The sequence below is a fragment of the Myiozetetes cayanensis genome, unplaced genomic scaffold, assembly GCF_022539395.1.
Source record: "Myiozetetes cayanensis isolate MyiCay16 unplaced genomic scaffold, myiCay2020 scf9, whole genome shotgun sequence".
Taxonomy (NCBI): domain Eukaryota; kingdom Metazoa; phylum Chordata; class Aves; order Passeriformes; family Tyrannidae; genus Myiozetetes; species Myiozetetes cayanensis.
The window spans coordinates 18,153,832-18,169,084 of NW_026088185.1; the positions used below are offsets into that span (position 1 = coordinate 18,153,832).

The 15,253-nt window shown below is 37.5% G+C and overlaps 1 protein-coding gene across 18 annotated transcripts in view; it reads left to right on the forward strand.

Annotated features, from left to right (window-relative positions):
* The window catches only part of METTL8 (methyltransferase 8, methylcytidine), a 107,063-nt gene that overhangs the window by 64,670 nt on the left and 27,140 nt on the right, over positions 1-15,253 (forward strand). For 5 of the 18 annotated variants that reach the window (XR_007632075.1, XM_050340202.1, XM_050340212.1 and 2 more), the window contains exons 1-6: positions 423-544; positions 683-790; positions 3,106-3,220; positions 5,601-5,756; positions 9,903-9,994; positions 14,630-15,021. Coding sequence is in view for 17 of the 18 variants with exons in the window: in XM_050340202.1 (XP_050196159.1) it covers positions 3,210-3,220; positions 5,601-5,756; positions 9,903-9,994; positions 14,630-15,021 (651 nt within the window). In the remaining variant the exon portion in view is untranslated. Of the gene's footprint in view, positions 1-81; positions 235-407; positions 545-604; positions 791-811; positions 1,569-1,602; positions 1,799-3,105; positions 3,221-5,600; positions 5,757-8,559; positions 8,688-8,823; positions 9,175-9,902; positions 9,995-14,629; positions 15,022-15,253 lie in introns of those variants that run through there. The other 13 variants (XM_050340208.1, XM_050340209.1, XM_050340203.1 and 10 more) reach the window with 12 other exon arrangements.

Sequence of the window (15,253 nt, forward strand, 5' to 3'; positions counted from 1 at the left end):
AGCCTTGCAGGGCCCGGGCCCGCGCCGGGCTTCTCTTAGACCCCCGCCCTGCCCGGCGAGAGGTGAAGCGAAGCGGGGAAAGGCCCGAGCGGCCCCTTGCCCCTTGACTCCCGAGAGACGCGCACCGAGGCCTCCCTCCGGGGCTCCGCTCCCCGCGCTTCCCCCGCCGCCGAGTTCCCGCAAACGCAGGCACCGACAGCCCTGCGCCGCCGTCGCCTCCCCGTGGCCCGCCGGGTACTGTAGTTTTCGGGGGCGGAATCGCGCGGCGCGCCCGGACTTCACCTCCCTCCGCGGCTCCCCGGGCCCCGCAGCCGCCACCGGGGCCGGCCGGGCTGGGGCGGCCGCGTGGGCCCCGCGGTGGGCGGCGGAGCGGGGCCGCGCCCGGGTCGGGCTCGGAGGAGCGGGCAGCAGGGAGGCGCTGCGCGGGGGTCGGGGAGAGGAGCCGGCGGGGCCGCCCACCCGTACCCGCGGAGCCGCACCGGGAGCTCTACCCCAGCCGGGCTGGCACCTGCGGGCCGGTGGCACCGGCCACCAGCCCTTTTGGGTACGGCGGGGTGGGATGGAGCCTACCGGCACTTGGGGGGAAGGTTGGAAAGTTAAGGGATTTGTGTAACCCTGTTTAAGACTCCAAGGTCAACAGCAGCTTCTTAAGATGTATGATGCTTAATTTTTGTATTTTTAGAGCTACATCCTAAAAGTTGTCACAGTTATCAGTCTTGCCGGCAGAGCAGCTGAAGTCTGCGGAAAAACTTCTTTCCCTTGCTTGCCAGAGGGCAGGCGCCCACATGGGGTAATGCGGAAGTTGCTGATGTTTTGTGTGCTTTGTCCGTGTCTGTTCTTCAGGATCTCTGAGTGAAACCTTTAATCTTCACTGATACTGTAAGCAAAGAGAGGGGCCTTTAATGTTCTGGTGCTTTACAGTTACTTCGTGAAGTGAGCTAAACACACTAACGCGGTGGTTGCAGATGCTCCTTCAAAGACCTGGGTAGGAGATTAAGTGCATCCTGCCCAGTGGATCTGCAACACTGCCAGTGACTTCAGAGCTGACAGGGCAGGTTGCAGCTAAGCAAAGTTCATATGGACACCCAGAGTCTTGCAGGAATGTTAGTGAAGGAAGTTCTTCAGTATAAATTGTAGACAGTAGTAAAATTCATGTTGCTCTATCCCAATTCTCATCATCTGTAATAGAAGGAAAACATAGTTTGTGTTAAGACGAATCATCTTTTGTTAGACAATACAGTTAAATATTCCATATTTTGTAGAAAATAGGATTAAAAACAGTTCAACTGATTTCATTTGGAGGTTTAGATGTATCTTCACAATGCATGTATATGTATACATATTCACAAAGTCACCACAGCTCCTTTTTTTTCCTCTTCTTTTTCCTCCTTCCTGTGTAAGCAGCAGCCAGCAGAGGGTGTGCAGGGTAACGGGGAACTCTTCTGTGATTCAAGTAAATGTTTCAGAACATCAGCAGGGTTTGTCTCCCATTCTCTCTCTCCCTCTACCATTGCAGAAACTATTTCCTCTTTCCTCGGCTATTTTTGACGGGCTACCTGCCAGCTGGTGTAAGAACAGGCAGTTCTCACTCAACATTTGTGTACATGTGATTACAATCGTGTCTGGTGGGGTTCATTTGTTTGTTTTTATCTGCTTTGCTGTTTAACCAGTGGTAACTGAGTTGTCTGTATAGAAGTCAGAATAAATCAAAATAATTTTTCTTTTGTTTTTCTCTTCCTCTTGGGAGTGTCAGTGCTCTGCAGCAGTTTTACTGAAGTTGCTGTATGCCCACAGGGAGGTCTGCATCGTTCCTGGTTATTATGCATGAGAAAGAAAAACAGTTGAAAATTTTAGATCGGCTGAGTTTGAAAAGTTGTGAAATATCCTATTGTTTCAAATGTGCATAATTTTTTGGGAGTATATAATTGAAAAACTAATCATGAAACCTCAAGAGGGCATGATTAGTCACTTGGTAGAATAGAATAGCATTAAGCGTTCAGTTGATGAATGAGTCTGGTTGACAGTAAAGTCGCCCCCATCCCCTTGGATTTGAAATATTAAGAAATATTAATATGTATGTATTTTAAAAATAACCACTGGTAATTCATAGTTATACCTTCTGTGTTACCATTATCTTGAAATTTTTTTCCTTTGTGGCCATGATTGTCACTTGCATCTGTTTTGTGTAAGGTGTTTTGAGTTTTGGTAGTGTTTGATGGTGATAAAATAGATCAGCTGTGCTTTACAGGAAAGTGTTGGGGATTAATGGTCAAATGTCTAGGTAAGCTTCTAGGAGCCAAGCAAAAGTGACTGTATAAAGTTAATTGTTTCCAGAATACTTTTCTGTCTAGGAATGTAACGTAAGCTGCACATACTATTCCTAATATAGGCTAATTTTTTCTTTATAACAGAGACTCTACAAGTTGGCTTAGTGATTGAAGATGGAAGAGGTTGTTGTTAGATTTGTAGTTGGAGATCAGTCAAATGTCAAATATTTTCATCTAATAAGTTCATTAGGTTCTTGGACAGAAATAACAGATTATTTCTGTTCTTTTGTTTGGGTTTTATTTTCCCTCTGACATCTCCCTCAGAACTGATACTTCTAAAGGATTTTAGTCATCGGTGAAGTGGTTTACATATGTTTTGAGGTGTAATCCACCATTAAAAAAATTAAAACAGTTCCTTTCTCCCATATCTTTATTTTTGTCTCTGTGGGTGTGACTGCTCAAGGTTTTAATGCCAACATCAATTAGAAATGTATTCTTTCAGGTCTATCTAGCAGTTAATGTGTATACATTCTTCTGCATGTCCACTTTCAAAAAGTATTGCTGAAGGTGCTGTGTTAGCTTGTTTGAAGAGAGGAGGAATTTTAAGGCTGTTTCTTGAAATTTCTCAACTAAACTGATCTGTACTTGTAATAATGACAAAATTATAAAGGATAAAAGGCAGTACTCCACAGGGAAAAAAAGTCTTCCATATTGCTTTTCAGCATGGTTATGAATTGCATTGGTTCTTTAAGGTTTTTCTTTTTCTGAAAAATAGCTATGCTGCCACAAAATTTAACCATTTTTAATGTAATTCCGTTTTGTGTTAATTTCTTTAAAGGTGAAGGTTGAATTGCTTTCATTAATAATCAAACTAAAAGTATTCCTGACTGTGCCTTGGAACAAGGAAATAACTCCTAATTTTATCAGACATTTCTTGCTGTCATGACTTTGAGGTATGATCATCTTACCTGACAAAGAAAGGGTGTTTGCATGTTTCATTAACAAAAATCACTTAGAGAAACAACTGAGCAAGGACTTACCTCTGAAAATGTTATTTAGGTTTCCAAGTAATTTAGATGCTTTTTGAACTATTAGTAGCCAGGTTGTCCAGTTATCTCACGCTCTGTGGATCACTTTTAACTCTCAAGGATATACATGCATGTCTCCAAGGAGTTCATTCACATTTAACTCTGGATGCAACAGTAAATTTAACTTGCACACCTACCTCACTCTTCTTGCATTTTAAGAATTTATCAGCTAAGATTGTTCATTTACCACTCAAAGGATTACATTTTCATAGAAAGAGTTGCATATCTGGATTTTACTGATGCAAGATCATCTTAGTCATCTGACTATAATTGCCATCTGTGCATCTTTTCATGTTCTTATTGAGATATTTAGAAAGCCAAGAAAAATTATGTGACTAGCCTAGCAGCTGAATCATATTTCATGGTGAATATCAATGCTGGCACAGGAAATGCAAGATACTAACTCAGGTCTTTTCGAATGATTGAAGGAGGAAGAGGATTTGTAAACAGTTTGCAATGTAATAATGGAATCTTTATCCAGGCGTTTTTATGTAAATAAATTATAATAATTTTAGATCAGATCGTAGTTTGAGGTTTTGGAGGATTTTCTATTTGATTTTGTTTTCAAGAACATTCCCTTTGTGTAAGTTACACATTTTGCAGAAATTGTCATAATGTCTTAATTTTCATGTCTCATAATAATTATTTCATTATATCCCATATATGTTAATGGTTATGCATTGTGTTATTAAAAATGCATACATATTTAAAAAATACAAAGTGTAAACAATTTGTAGTAATTGAAGTATAAACTGGAATTGGTTTAGTTGCTGAGCCACATGTAAGAAAAGAAAACCTTAATAAACTTGATAACATTAGAAGTTCTGATTTTTTTAATAGGACAACATGGTTTATTTTCTCTGTATAGCAGTGCCCCCATGTCCCAATAACATTGCAGTCTTATTAGCCAAAATTAGCAATGGTTTTATTTGGCATTGACAACCATAATGTAAACCTCATTTTATTTAATCTTTCACAAATAAAAAGAAATTTTAATTCTTTTTCCTTTTTTTTTTTCCGGTAGGCTGAAAGCATGACTCATTCAAAAGTACACCATAAATGAGAAATTATTCATTTAATTATTCATTTAATTCCTTTGCCAGTCTTTGTAGTGATGTGTACAAATTAATAATTTTTGATTTGCAATACAAGACTTGTGATCCAATAGTACTATTTTCCTCAAGATAAAAATCTTAATTTTGTAATCAATTTGCACAGAATGTTTTCTAGTAGTGTCTTGTACCTGTTCTTTTGTAACTACATTTTGTATTTCCAGTGCATTAAATTTGTATGTGTGGTTTTTACAGAAGCAGCACTCAGAAAAAAAAGAAAAGGAGGCAGAAAAAAATAGGACTAAGAATAATTTTGACAGTCATGCAGAGCATTTGAAGGAAAAAAGAACAGAGGCACATTAGAATAAAAGTAGTAATAGGAGGTGTATTTCATTTTACTCACCTCATAGAAAGCCTACATTAACGAGAAAATGCAAAAAAAACCAAACAAAGAAAATAAAAACCCAAGAAAAAATGCTGGTATGAGCTACACACACGTTATCGTTCATTACTTGAAATTTCATATTGTATGAAGAAATTCCAAGTAAAGTATAATATAACTGTATAACAGAATTATACATGTAATAGAAAAATCTCAGTCACCTCATAATGTGCATTGGTAGAAATTCAACATTAAAGGCCATTCATTTCAAAGAGGGCATTAAATAGGGATGGGATATTTTGGAAGGTTTTCTGATGCATAATGTTTACACTCTGAAAAATCTTCCATTTTCTGTTTAAAAGCATAAAACCAGAATCACAGATCTAGAATGAAATCTTTTGAAGATGATGAGTAGGGTGAAAAAGTCAATCTTAGTGACAGAATGTACCCACTTGAACAAGTGGTTTCTTTACTGATCATTTCTTTCTTGTCTTCCTAAAGGTACAATATCAGACTTGGGTTATTGTTTTACCGTGTATTGCTTTTCTTTCCCCTACTTGATAGGACTTTGAAATGGTAACAAATAATTTGTCCTTCAATTGGTTTCTTTCCAGTCTACTTTGGGATTATTTGGGTTTTCAGTGCACTGAAGGGATGTTGCTGTTTTCTGAAAAGCATTTAAATTGAACTGTAGTAGATTATTATTACTAAAACTGATACTGGTGCTTGATTATTTGACCCGTTTCTCATGTAAGCGACATAAACAATTAAGTTACAGCAAAATTGTAATTTGAGTTAAATGTGTTTTCAGGTCTCTGAACAAAATGAATTTCATTACAAGGCTTCCTGCTTTATGTCTGAGGAAAAGCAAGATGCAACACAGGCACCAAAGTAATAGACGACCAGCTGTTCCACTTGGATCACGGATTTTAACTGATCCTTCTAAGGTCTTTGAGCATAACATGTGGTGAGATGTTTCTTCAAGGCTGATTTTCATATAATTTCATCTACTGTTTACGATGATGAATAATGATGTGCGTTTGTATAAAACAAGGTACTGCCAGGAAAGGCGTGTAAAGGGAGCACTAGAGAAAACTTGGGGTTGTCACAAGTAATCGGACAGTTATGAGTTCTCAGTGACTTCCATAAAAAGCCACTGAGTAAACAGTCAAGGAATGAAATGCAAAATATTGTTATAGATCAGTAATTAATTAAGAGACAGAAAGTGTAACAATAAGGTAGTCCATGTTATTCATAATGACAGAACGTGACTTGTTAGGAACAATGAGGTTACATCCTGAATTAGTGCCCTAGTCTAAAACTGACACCACCTTGAAAGGAACATGTAAATTACTTGTATTCACCTAAATGTGTACAGAAGATGTTACAGATCATTCAACAGAGATTTCCATATGGTGTGCAATTATCAAAAAAAGTAAATTGAATCTTAACATAAATCAGCGCTGTAATAGCAGAGAAGACATCAATGTGTAAATGTTAACAAGAATAAGAATTGTCCTGATTTGCAACAGTGCATCCCCATCTCTAAAAGGTATTTTTGTGGATTAATGGGTGCTCAGAAAAGAGGGAGAATGCTGGTCAACACTGTGGGAAAAATTAGACTGAAAAGGCTAAGATTTTTTACCATGGAATAGAGATGAATACAAAACAGCAAGTGATCCAGGAAGTGTTAGTAGGATAGAAGAATATCTAAATCTGTCTAGAAAGTAGAAGAATACCTACCTAACATACTGGGAAAACCAGGAATTTTTCTTCCTGTAGTTCATAACTTAAAACCAAGGAATATTTGATGAAAAGTAGTGAATTTAGAAACTGTACAAGAAATTACTTTCTACATAATTTTTAAATGTATTTTTGAATTGTGTCACTATTTTTGATAGCAAGGATTTAGCAAAATTAGAAAAAGGGAGTGGAAGTGGCTAATAATATCCAATGGGGAACATAACATAGAAGTAACAGACAACATGTTTCAGGCCTTAAGCTTACTTCATAGAACTAATCTACAGTTCTTACAGTTTCCTCAGAGGTGTCCTCTGCTGTCAACTGTCAGAGGAGTTACTGGACAAGCTTGTATTCTGAAATGAAGTTTCAACTTGCTGTTTGTTGTTTGTTTTTGGTGTTTTTTTTAATTACTATTCTTTTTAATAGTCCACTTTATTTGTTAATTTGTCAACTTTGCTTTTTAATGTAAATTATGTCAAGAGGTTCTCTAATCAAATTCTGATTAAAAAAGGGTCTTAAGAATATGACGCAGAAAATTGCCCTCTGGTTAATAAACTAGTATTTTTGTTACTCTATTTAGTCTCTACATTTGGACTTAACTGATTAGTAACTAGATCTGCCACCTATTAGTGTTTTCTAAATTAGGTGTCCCCAAACCGTGGTCCCCAACACTTGCCACTTACCACCTTAAAGCCAAATTTGGACTTAACTCTACTTCCATGCATTCCTTGGCCAAGAAAGCTGGAAGCTGGCCGATTATTGTGTTAAGAGTGTAAAGTTAATCTCTGTGTTTCATAAATGTATGAAACATGCAGTGTAGTTCTTCAACATATTCCAGGCTTAGTGCTTTCTGCTAGGTGGAAAAATCCTTCACCTGTGTAAATGCTGATTTATAGACTGTGTAATCAAGGTACGAAAAGATTTTAAAATCTTTTCAAAAAATCTTTTAGGAAAAGGCCATCTTTTTTCTGTATCATTGTATCTCAATGAAATTCAATTTGGGGGTGGTTTTTCTGGTTGTTTGGGTTTGTTTTGTTTGGGGTTTTTTTTAATTTCCTTCCAAAAAACTGATCATTTGTAGCTTCAGTTTTTCCTTCTAGCCTTTGGTGACAGTCTGATAGAGTTACCAAACTATGATGCAGGTGGTTGGGATGGGTTGTGAAAATGACAGTGAAAGAAACAGTGTTGTTCAGAAATGGATCTGCAGATGAATCTGTGTAGCTCAGAAGGGAAAGCAGGTGAAACTGAGTTTGAAGCAGAGGTGCGTGGAAGTTGTGATGATCTTGACAAATCCAGAACGTGGCTCTGAGGAGGTCCTTGCATCTGAAGCTCACTGAATTGGAAGGGTTCTCACTAGGGAGATAAGAGGGATTAGGATGAGTGGTGGTAGTGCTGAATAGATTATGCAGGATGAGCATAAGATATTCATCTTCTCTAGCACTGATGGATGATATCCTTTTGTTTTCCACTCGTCATCTTTGGTACTTCATGCTTTGTCATTCTTTTTGTCTGTGTGTGAATTGGCAGAGAGCCAAGAGCTGCTACCGTTGCTGCTAGACATACTAAGCAAATTAAATTTGAGAACTAATGCTTTAGATGTTTGCTGTGGTGCTTTTCTGTCATTTTGAGAGAGAAGTAATGAATGAGGCTAAACATGGGAGCAAAAAATGTCTGCTTCTATTCAGGTTAGTAATTGGCATAGTTTTCACATTATCACAGAGATAATTAAACCCTGTGTTAGCAAACAAGTTAGTGGAAAAGGACTAAGTTGAATAAGCTGAACTGAAAGCAGCATTGTTTGATCTCGTATCAGACCTACTCGTGTTAACAGCTCCTGGTATGGTTAAAATGGATATCTTGCTTTGCTGCTGTCAGTGTTCAGCTTAAAACACTTCTGTATTTAAACACTTTCATGTTTAGGATTCTCCTGTGTCCTGTGTTCCTGCCAGCTTGTGTTGCCTCATTTGAAGCATCCAAACTATATAAATAGTTTGCATAAGAACTATGCTATGTCTCCTCTTTTGTAGATTCTGATCAAGAAGTGCTGCTGCAGTCATGTTGTTTGGGATCTACCATACAAAAATTTCTAGGAAAGAGCCAAAAGATCCTTCTTCAGCTTTATGAATTTCCAAGGAAGGAAAAAAGGGAAAAAAAGGTCATTGAAGATGGAAGGCTTCAGGCACCCTTAAGGGCTCTGACAGACACACAATGATAGATTAAAATTGATCGGCTGAAGATTATACCACAGCAAGTCATCCGTCAGAAGGCTTGACTGTGTATTCCTGCTATCTGAATAGGCCTTGGTTTCAGCTTGCTGGAATAGGCAAGGTCAAAAATGGTGATAGCAGTGAGGGAAGCAAGTCTTTCCAAGAGGATGACTGCCTAGTAATGCTTTTGGCCGTTCAGTTTATTCTGCTGCAGCACGTCTGTCAGAGCCGTGACACTGCACAGGAACATTCAGTGTATGAACAAATACAGGAAGGGGAGAGGCAACGTGCTGGGGACAATAATGAGAAATATTTCAGTAGAGATGCGGAAATCAAGTCTGAGGCAAGCAGACAAATACATACCAATTAGTCTCCCATGATTAACAAAAGAGGAACAGTGAAGATCTAAGAATTAAATTACCTATATGTCACCAGGTACAGAACAGGAAGATGCTCATTAGCTTTTAGAGACAATCAACTCTTCCCAAGTTGGCACCTTGTCTCTTTTCCCATAGTAACCAATGGAATTTTAGTCATGGGCTTTCAGTTAGTTGATTTCAGTAGGATTAGGATTTAATAGATTACTTGAATTATATTATCGAATTTAATCTGTTCAGACTGGATGATTTGGAGGGACAGCTGATTGGCTTTTAAAAATGGCCAGCAGCACATTTTTGGGCACTTTCCATTATGGCCTGATCCAAACATAGAATCTGCAGGGAAGGCAGTTTAGTCGTCAGTATCAGATCTGGGCTTGGTTCTGTGACTGTTTAATTGATTAACATAACATTTAGTTAACCACTTTACACAAATAGAGAGGGCATAAACTTTGGAACCGTTGTAGCACTGCTTGTCTTTTCTTATGAATGTCTCATTGGTTTTTTAAAATGTTACCTGTCTCTATTCCCCAAATAAGTAAAATCCTGTTTATCAGTTCCACTGGTTCCATTTGTATAGGTGAGTTATGCTCACTGTTTCAGGAACAGCTGATTTCTTTGCAAAATGACCTTAGTTCTTCATCATAAACACTAGTAATGTGAGGAAATTGCTTGCACTCAAAAAAAAAAAATTGAGACAATATAGCTAATTTGATACTGTTTCTCCTGGAAAAAATATTATGGAAAATCCTATGAAAAAGCTGGTTCTTCAACTGCCTTTTTCAGGGACCACATGCAGTGGTCACAAGAAGAAGAGGAGAGTGCCAAGAAAAAAGCAGCAGAAAACTCACTTGTGAAAGTTGAATGGGAAGACCAAGGTAAAAAATTCCTAATGGCATAAAAATTCTTATTTTAATGTTGTTTATGAAAACATTTAAAATTGCTTTAGAATCCAGGAACACCCTTTTTATTTCTACATTCTCTTGTCTAAATTTTTTTGTTTGGTTTGGGTTTTTTTCCCTTTGTTGCCTCAAAAGATCTCGAAGTGTGTTTTTCTAGCAATTCAGTTACTTATTTGAACAGTTTCACAGCTGGGGAGCAATAGGCTCCATGTAAAACAAGTACATCAGTATGGTACTGCTGTTCTGACTCCTTTTGCAGTTCTTCAGATTAAAACTACTACACCCTTTTACAGAATCAGAGGAATGATTTCACATCCAGCTATGGTGCTGGGGATGAAAGTTCCCATGTACAGTATTCAAATGGTTTTTAATGATCAGTAGACTATTTAGGGAGCTTGTGTTTGTGCACTGCACTGTATTTCAGTAAAGTGCCATGGAAGCTGCACTGGTCCCAGCTGGCTCCACCTTGCTGTCTTTACCAGGCTGAGCTGGGAGTGCTTCAGAAGGCAGGGTGTTCACTTTGTGTGGAAGGTGTTCAATACAAGGCTGAGTTTGCACTGTAAATGATTAACGAATTTTGTGCCTGTCTTCAGAAGGGAAATTTAATGAATTCTGAGTTTCTGAAGAGTGATAGCTCTAGGTTCAAACTTCAAACTAAACCATAGACTAAACTCCAGGGTAGTTATGTGTGCTAAAGCTGCAGTATCAACTTGATAAGATCATAGAAGTCTGGATTCTTAATTTGTTATAGTGTTAGAAAGATATTCTGAAAGCAATTACCTGGATATCCTCAGCCTCAGTTTACTTAGCATGTCTTGAATCTGTCAAATTAGATAGTGTCATTATGATCCTGTGCTGAGTTTCATTGATGTAACTAAGGCACATGTTGGAGTTCATTTGAATTACCTGAGAACGTGCCTTGAATTTGTGCCCGTCATCACTTTGAATGCTCTGGGATTGTCAGCCTGCCTTTTTCTGTTACCTCTCACATTTTTTATCTAAGTACGTTTGTTTTTCGAAAATTACATCTAATATTTTCCTTTGGTTTGTATAAAAAGCTGAAAAAGAGCTCATAATTGAAAAGTAAGCTGTGTGACCATGTAGCTCGTGGAACCTTTAATTCTTCACCTACAATCAGTTAGAACTTCATTTGTGCTGGTGAGAAATGGAATAATCAAGCATTTGTCTATTGCCAAGAAATACAAGAATCCAAGGACATTTCCTATGAATGCCCCTCTGTTTAGAACTTGAATAGGTAAGCAGTGCTGATAGTGTTCCTTCAGAAAGCTTCAGCTTCACTCTGCAAGTGGAAGTACATTTTGGCCTATTTGTGTAAACAATGAACTAGACCGAAGCTAACGAGCAGGTTCTTCTGGGGCCTTGAAAACTCCAGTATGGGGGAAAAGACAAGACAGATTTCAACAGTACTATTATATCACTAAAATAGAATAGTTCTGGTGAGCCTTTTTAAGGCAAGAGATGTTAAATCGAATGAACTCATGACACTACTTTTAGGAATTTGGTTTACTGATTAGCGTGTCTAGTTTCTTCTCAGGCATGCTTGCTAGTGTTGGAAGATTCTGTTAAGGAGAAACATCAATTGACAAAGTAAGGGATTTTTTTTTTTTTTACTTGTAAGTTTATATGTTTTTTAGTTTTGTCATTTCTACATGCTTTGGAAAATTTAGTAGGTAGACTACTTAAATATACAAAATGAAGCAAAAATGTGATGATAATAATACTGCATGCATAGCTGTTACACAGTGGTGCAGGAATGACCAGTGAAACAATGCAAAGTGAAGTGTTCTTTCACATGAACCCATGTGATTCCATACTAATACAGTTTGAAAGGCTGACTTTTGGTGTTGCTTTCTTTCATTTCTGAAATCTGGAAAACTTGATGTGAATTTAAGTACAGGGGGTCTGAGCAGACTTATAGAAAAGTAATGACAGTAACAAGGGGTGATAATGATTTAAAAACCTTTTGACTGGAAAGGGGTTTTGTTTTTATACTGAAGTTGAACACTCTATGAATGTGCAACTTACACTGCTGAAATCTGATATATACGACCTCAATCAACTGAACTTACATTATAAAAATGAACTTACATTATAACAAGTCTGTACAATTACTCTGCATGGCCGGGTCTTGCCCTTTAATAATACAATTGGATGTATTAAATGTTAATTTTAAAACATTATGCAGATTTCTAGGACAAGGCATACTGCCACCTCCTTCCCACTTCCTACTGCCTCTCTGTGCCTCTAATGATAATTCTTGGGAAATAATATGTTAAGATTTAAATGAGAGTAGTAGGAGAAATGCACCATATATTTACTCCGTGCATGTTTTATTGAAAAAATTAATGGGTCAGTGTGAGTGGGGACAAAATAAAAAAGGCAACACATTTTATGATCTACACTTTGCAAGAGATGTCAGGGGTAACAAGATAGTTTTGTAAATGCTTTGGGAATGAGGGGGAAGAAACCCAAGAAAAAAGATTTAGTTTGGTACTTAGGGGGAATAAGGAAGGGAAAACCATCAACAAAAGAGACATTGAAAAAGCTGTAATTCTTATCTTTTTATCAGCCTGCCTTTGAAAGGGTTAGCTGCAGTCCAGTGGCTAGCACAATTAGTGCTGGTAAGAAGGAGGAAAGATCTTGTTCTGGAACTGAGAAAGAACAGGTTACAAAGTACATCCATAGAGTACATGGATGACTGGAAAAGCAGAAAAGAGAATATTTACTTTTTTTAAGAAGGGAGGTGGGAAAAAAAGAAGAGTCAGATAATTAGTTTCAGTTCCTGGAAAAATACTGGAAGAGTACATCCAGAGCTTGCAGACACTGGGTTTGAAAGAACAAAGGAGATGAATACTGGCCAACAAATATTTTTTCAAGAATAAATCATGTAAAATCAAGCTAATTTCCTTCTTGGAGAAGGTTACAAGCCCTGGGGATAAGGGAAAAACAGCAGACGTCCTGAAGTTTATCCTTAGTCAGGCTTCTGACTTGCTTTGTTTGACATTTTCATAAGCAAGTTAGGCAAGCGAGAGCTAATGAAACTGCTTTTGGGTGAGTGAATGCCTAGAGAGATCCTTTCAGAACAGAAGGCTGTGCTGGGTGAGGACTGTTTTATTCTGTGTCCAGTTCTGCTTGGTATTTTCATGAGTGACTTCAGGAAATCGGAGTCTTGAAGATGATATTAAGTGATGTTTCAAGTATGGTGAAGAACAGGATTAAGATTCAGAAAGATCTGGACAAATGGGGGGAAAAAAGAATTTGAAATATGTAAGCTTGCTAAAAATAAATGTAGAATACTGCGCTTCGGAATAATTCCTTGAAAAAATACTAGGCTCTGGAACAATTGGCTAGGTAGTCATTTTGCAGAAGAAGATCTGAGGGTTGTGGTGAATCACTAGCTGAATCAGCAGTGTCATGCTGTTGCAAAATGGCAAGCTGGGAGTTATAAACAGGATTACAGCCTGTGAGCCTTGTAAAATACTCCTTTTGCTCTGCATTGATAATGCATTTACCAGAATACAGCACTGAAAAGTAGTAAATCAGCTGGAAAGAATATAGAAAGGAAAAATAAAAATTTCTAAAAGTCTAAAAATTGTGAGTTGTATTGAGAGAAGAAGAGAGTTAGGTTTCTAGAAAAGACGTTTACTAGGAGACACAGTAAAACACTTCAAATATGGTAAATAGGTGTCACAAAGAGAAAAGTGAGTAATCTCTGCTTTATCTACTTGGTTAATGGGACAAGAATTGCTGGACCTAATTACAATACAGAAATTAGAGTTAGGTAGTGCAAAAGATTTCTAACTGCATTGAAAGTTAAGGACTGTAACATATTACTGAAGAGAGTTGTTAAATCTATATGAAAGGTGGTATTTTAAGAATAAGTTGGAGAGATCTTTGTGCAGAAGGGGTCTGAATTCCCTGACTGAGTGAAATCCCTCCCTGTCCTATTCTTTTACATTCTAACATTCAGTTAGAATCTTTTGCAAATTAGAAGTTAGCACAAAGCTCTATTGTAAAACTCTGAAGTGTTTTGAAAGCAAGAAAGCCAGTATGTTCCTTCTGACTGTCTTGTTGAATGGTTAAGCATGAATTACTGTCTACGTGCTATGCAGGAGCATCTATCGCTCATGTTCACAGAACTGGATTTCTGGTTGATGGGGCTTGTTAAGAGGTGATCAGCTGCCAACAAATTTTTAATTGATCACAGAATTTCCTAAAATATAAAATTAATTTCCATTTAGTATTTCTTAAATAATTGAAAGGATGCATTGCTTTTATAATGTGAGACAAACAAAAGTTTGTCTAAGAATCTTGAGATTGCATGTTTTGGGGCTGCTGTATGTCACTATATTGAAAAAGTGATGCAGAAAGCCTGTCTGCCCCTTCCTAAGTGACATAAAATGTAATTAAACCTTCATAGGAATAATTCTGAGCACAGATTAAGGTAAATCCAAAATCTGTATGTTTTAATTTAAAAGTACAATCTGTGGAACTATGGATTTTTATGTATATTTGAGGTCTAAATTCCATGTTGCTTTATTTTGTAGCTAAGCTCATATTCACCAAGGTCTTGTTCTCTTTTAATTTCAGATAAATATGAAAGAGAAGCCAGTAAATATTGGAATGAATTTTACAAGACTCATAAAAATAACTTCTTCAAGGATCGTAATTGGCTATTTCTGGAATTTCCAGAAATTCTTCCAGAAGAAAAGAGACAAGAATTGAGGAGAGAAGAAAGATCTTCAGAACACAGAAAAATAAATAGTACCAACAGGTTTTCACACAAAAATGAAATGTTTGATGAAGGAGAAAAATACTGGAAGAAAAATTATGGAGGTGGTTCTACTGCTGTACAAGGATATGTATATAATAAAACCCAAGCAGAAACGCCTAGTGAAAATCCTCAGGGTAAAAACTGTGGAGAAGAACTTGGCAGGCTAGAATCTTTCCCTGGTAGTGATGCCACTTACAGAATATTAGAGGTAATGCCCTGCAAAAGTTCTACTCTTCATATAGAGCTACACTTAATTGCTCAAAAATCTAATAAACATGCTTAGTAAGTATCAAGACAGTGAGCATTTAGTGTTTAACATATGACATTCATTTATGGCAGAAACTTTCACAGAAACCTAGCATGTGGACCTTCTTTTTCCTTTAAAGTTTCTCCCAAATACAACAGGACTAGATAATGAGATTCCATTGTCATTGGAAGTT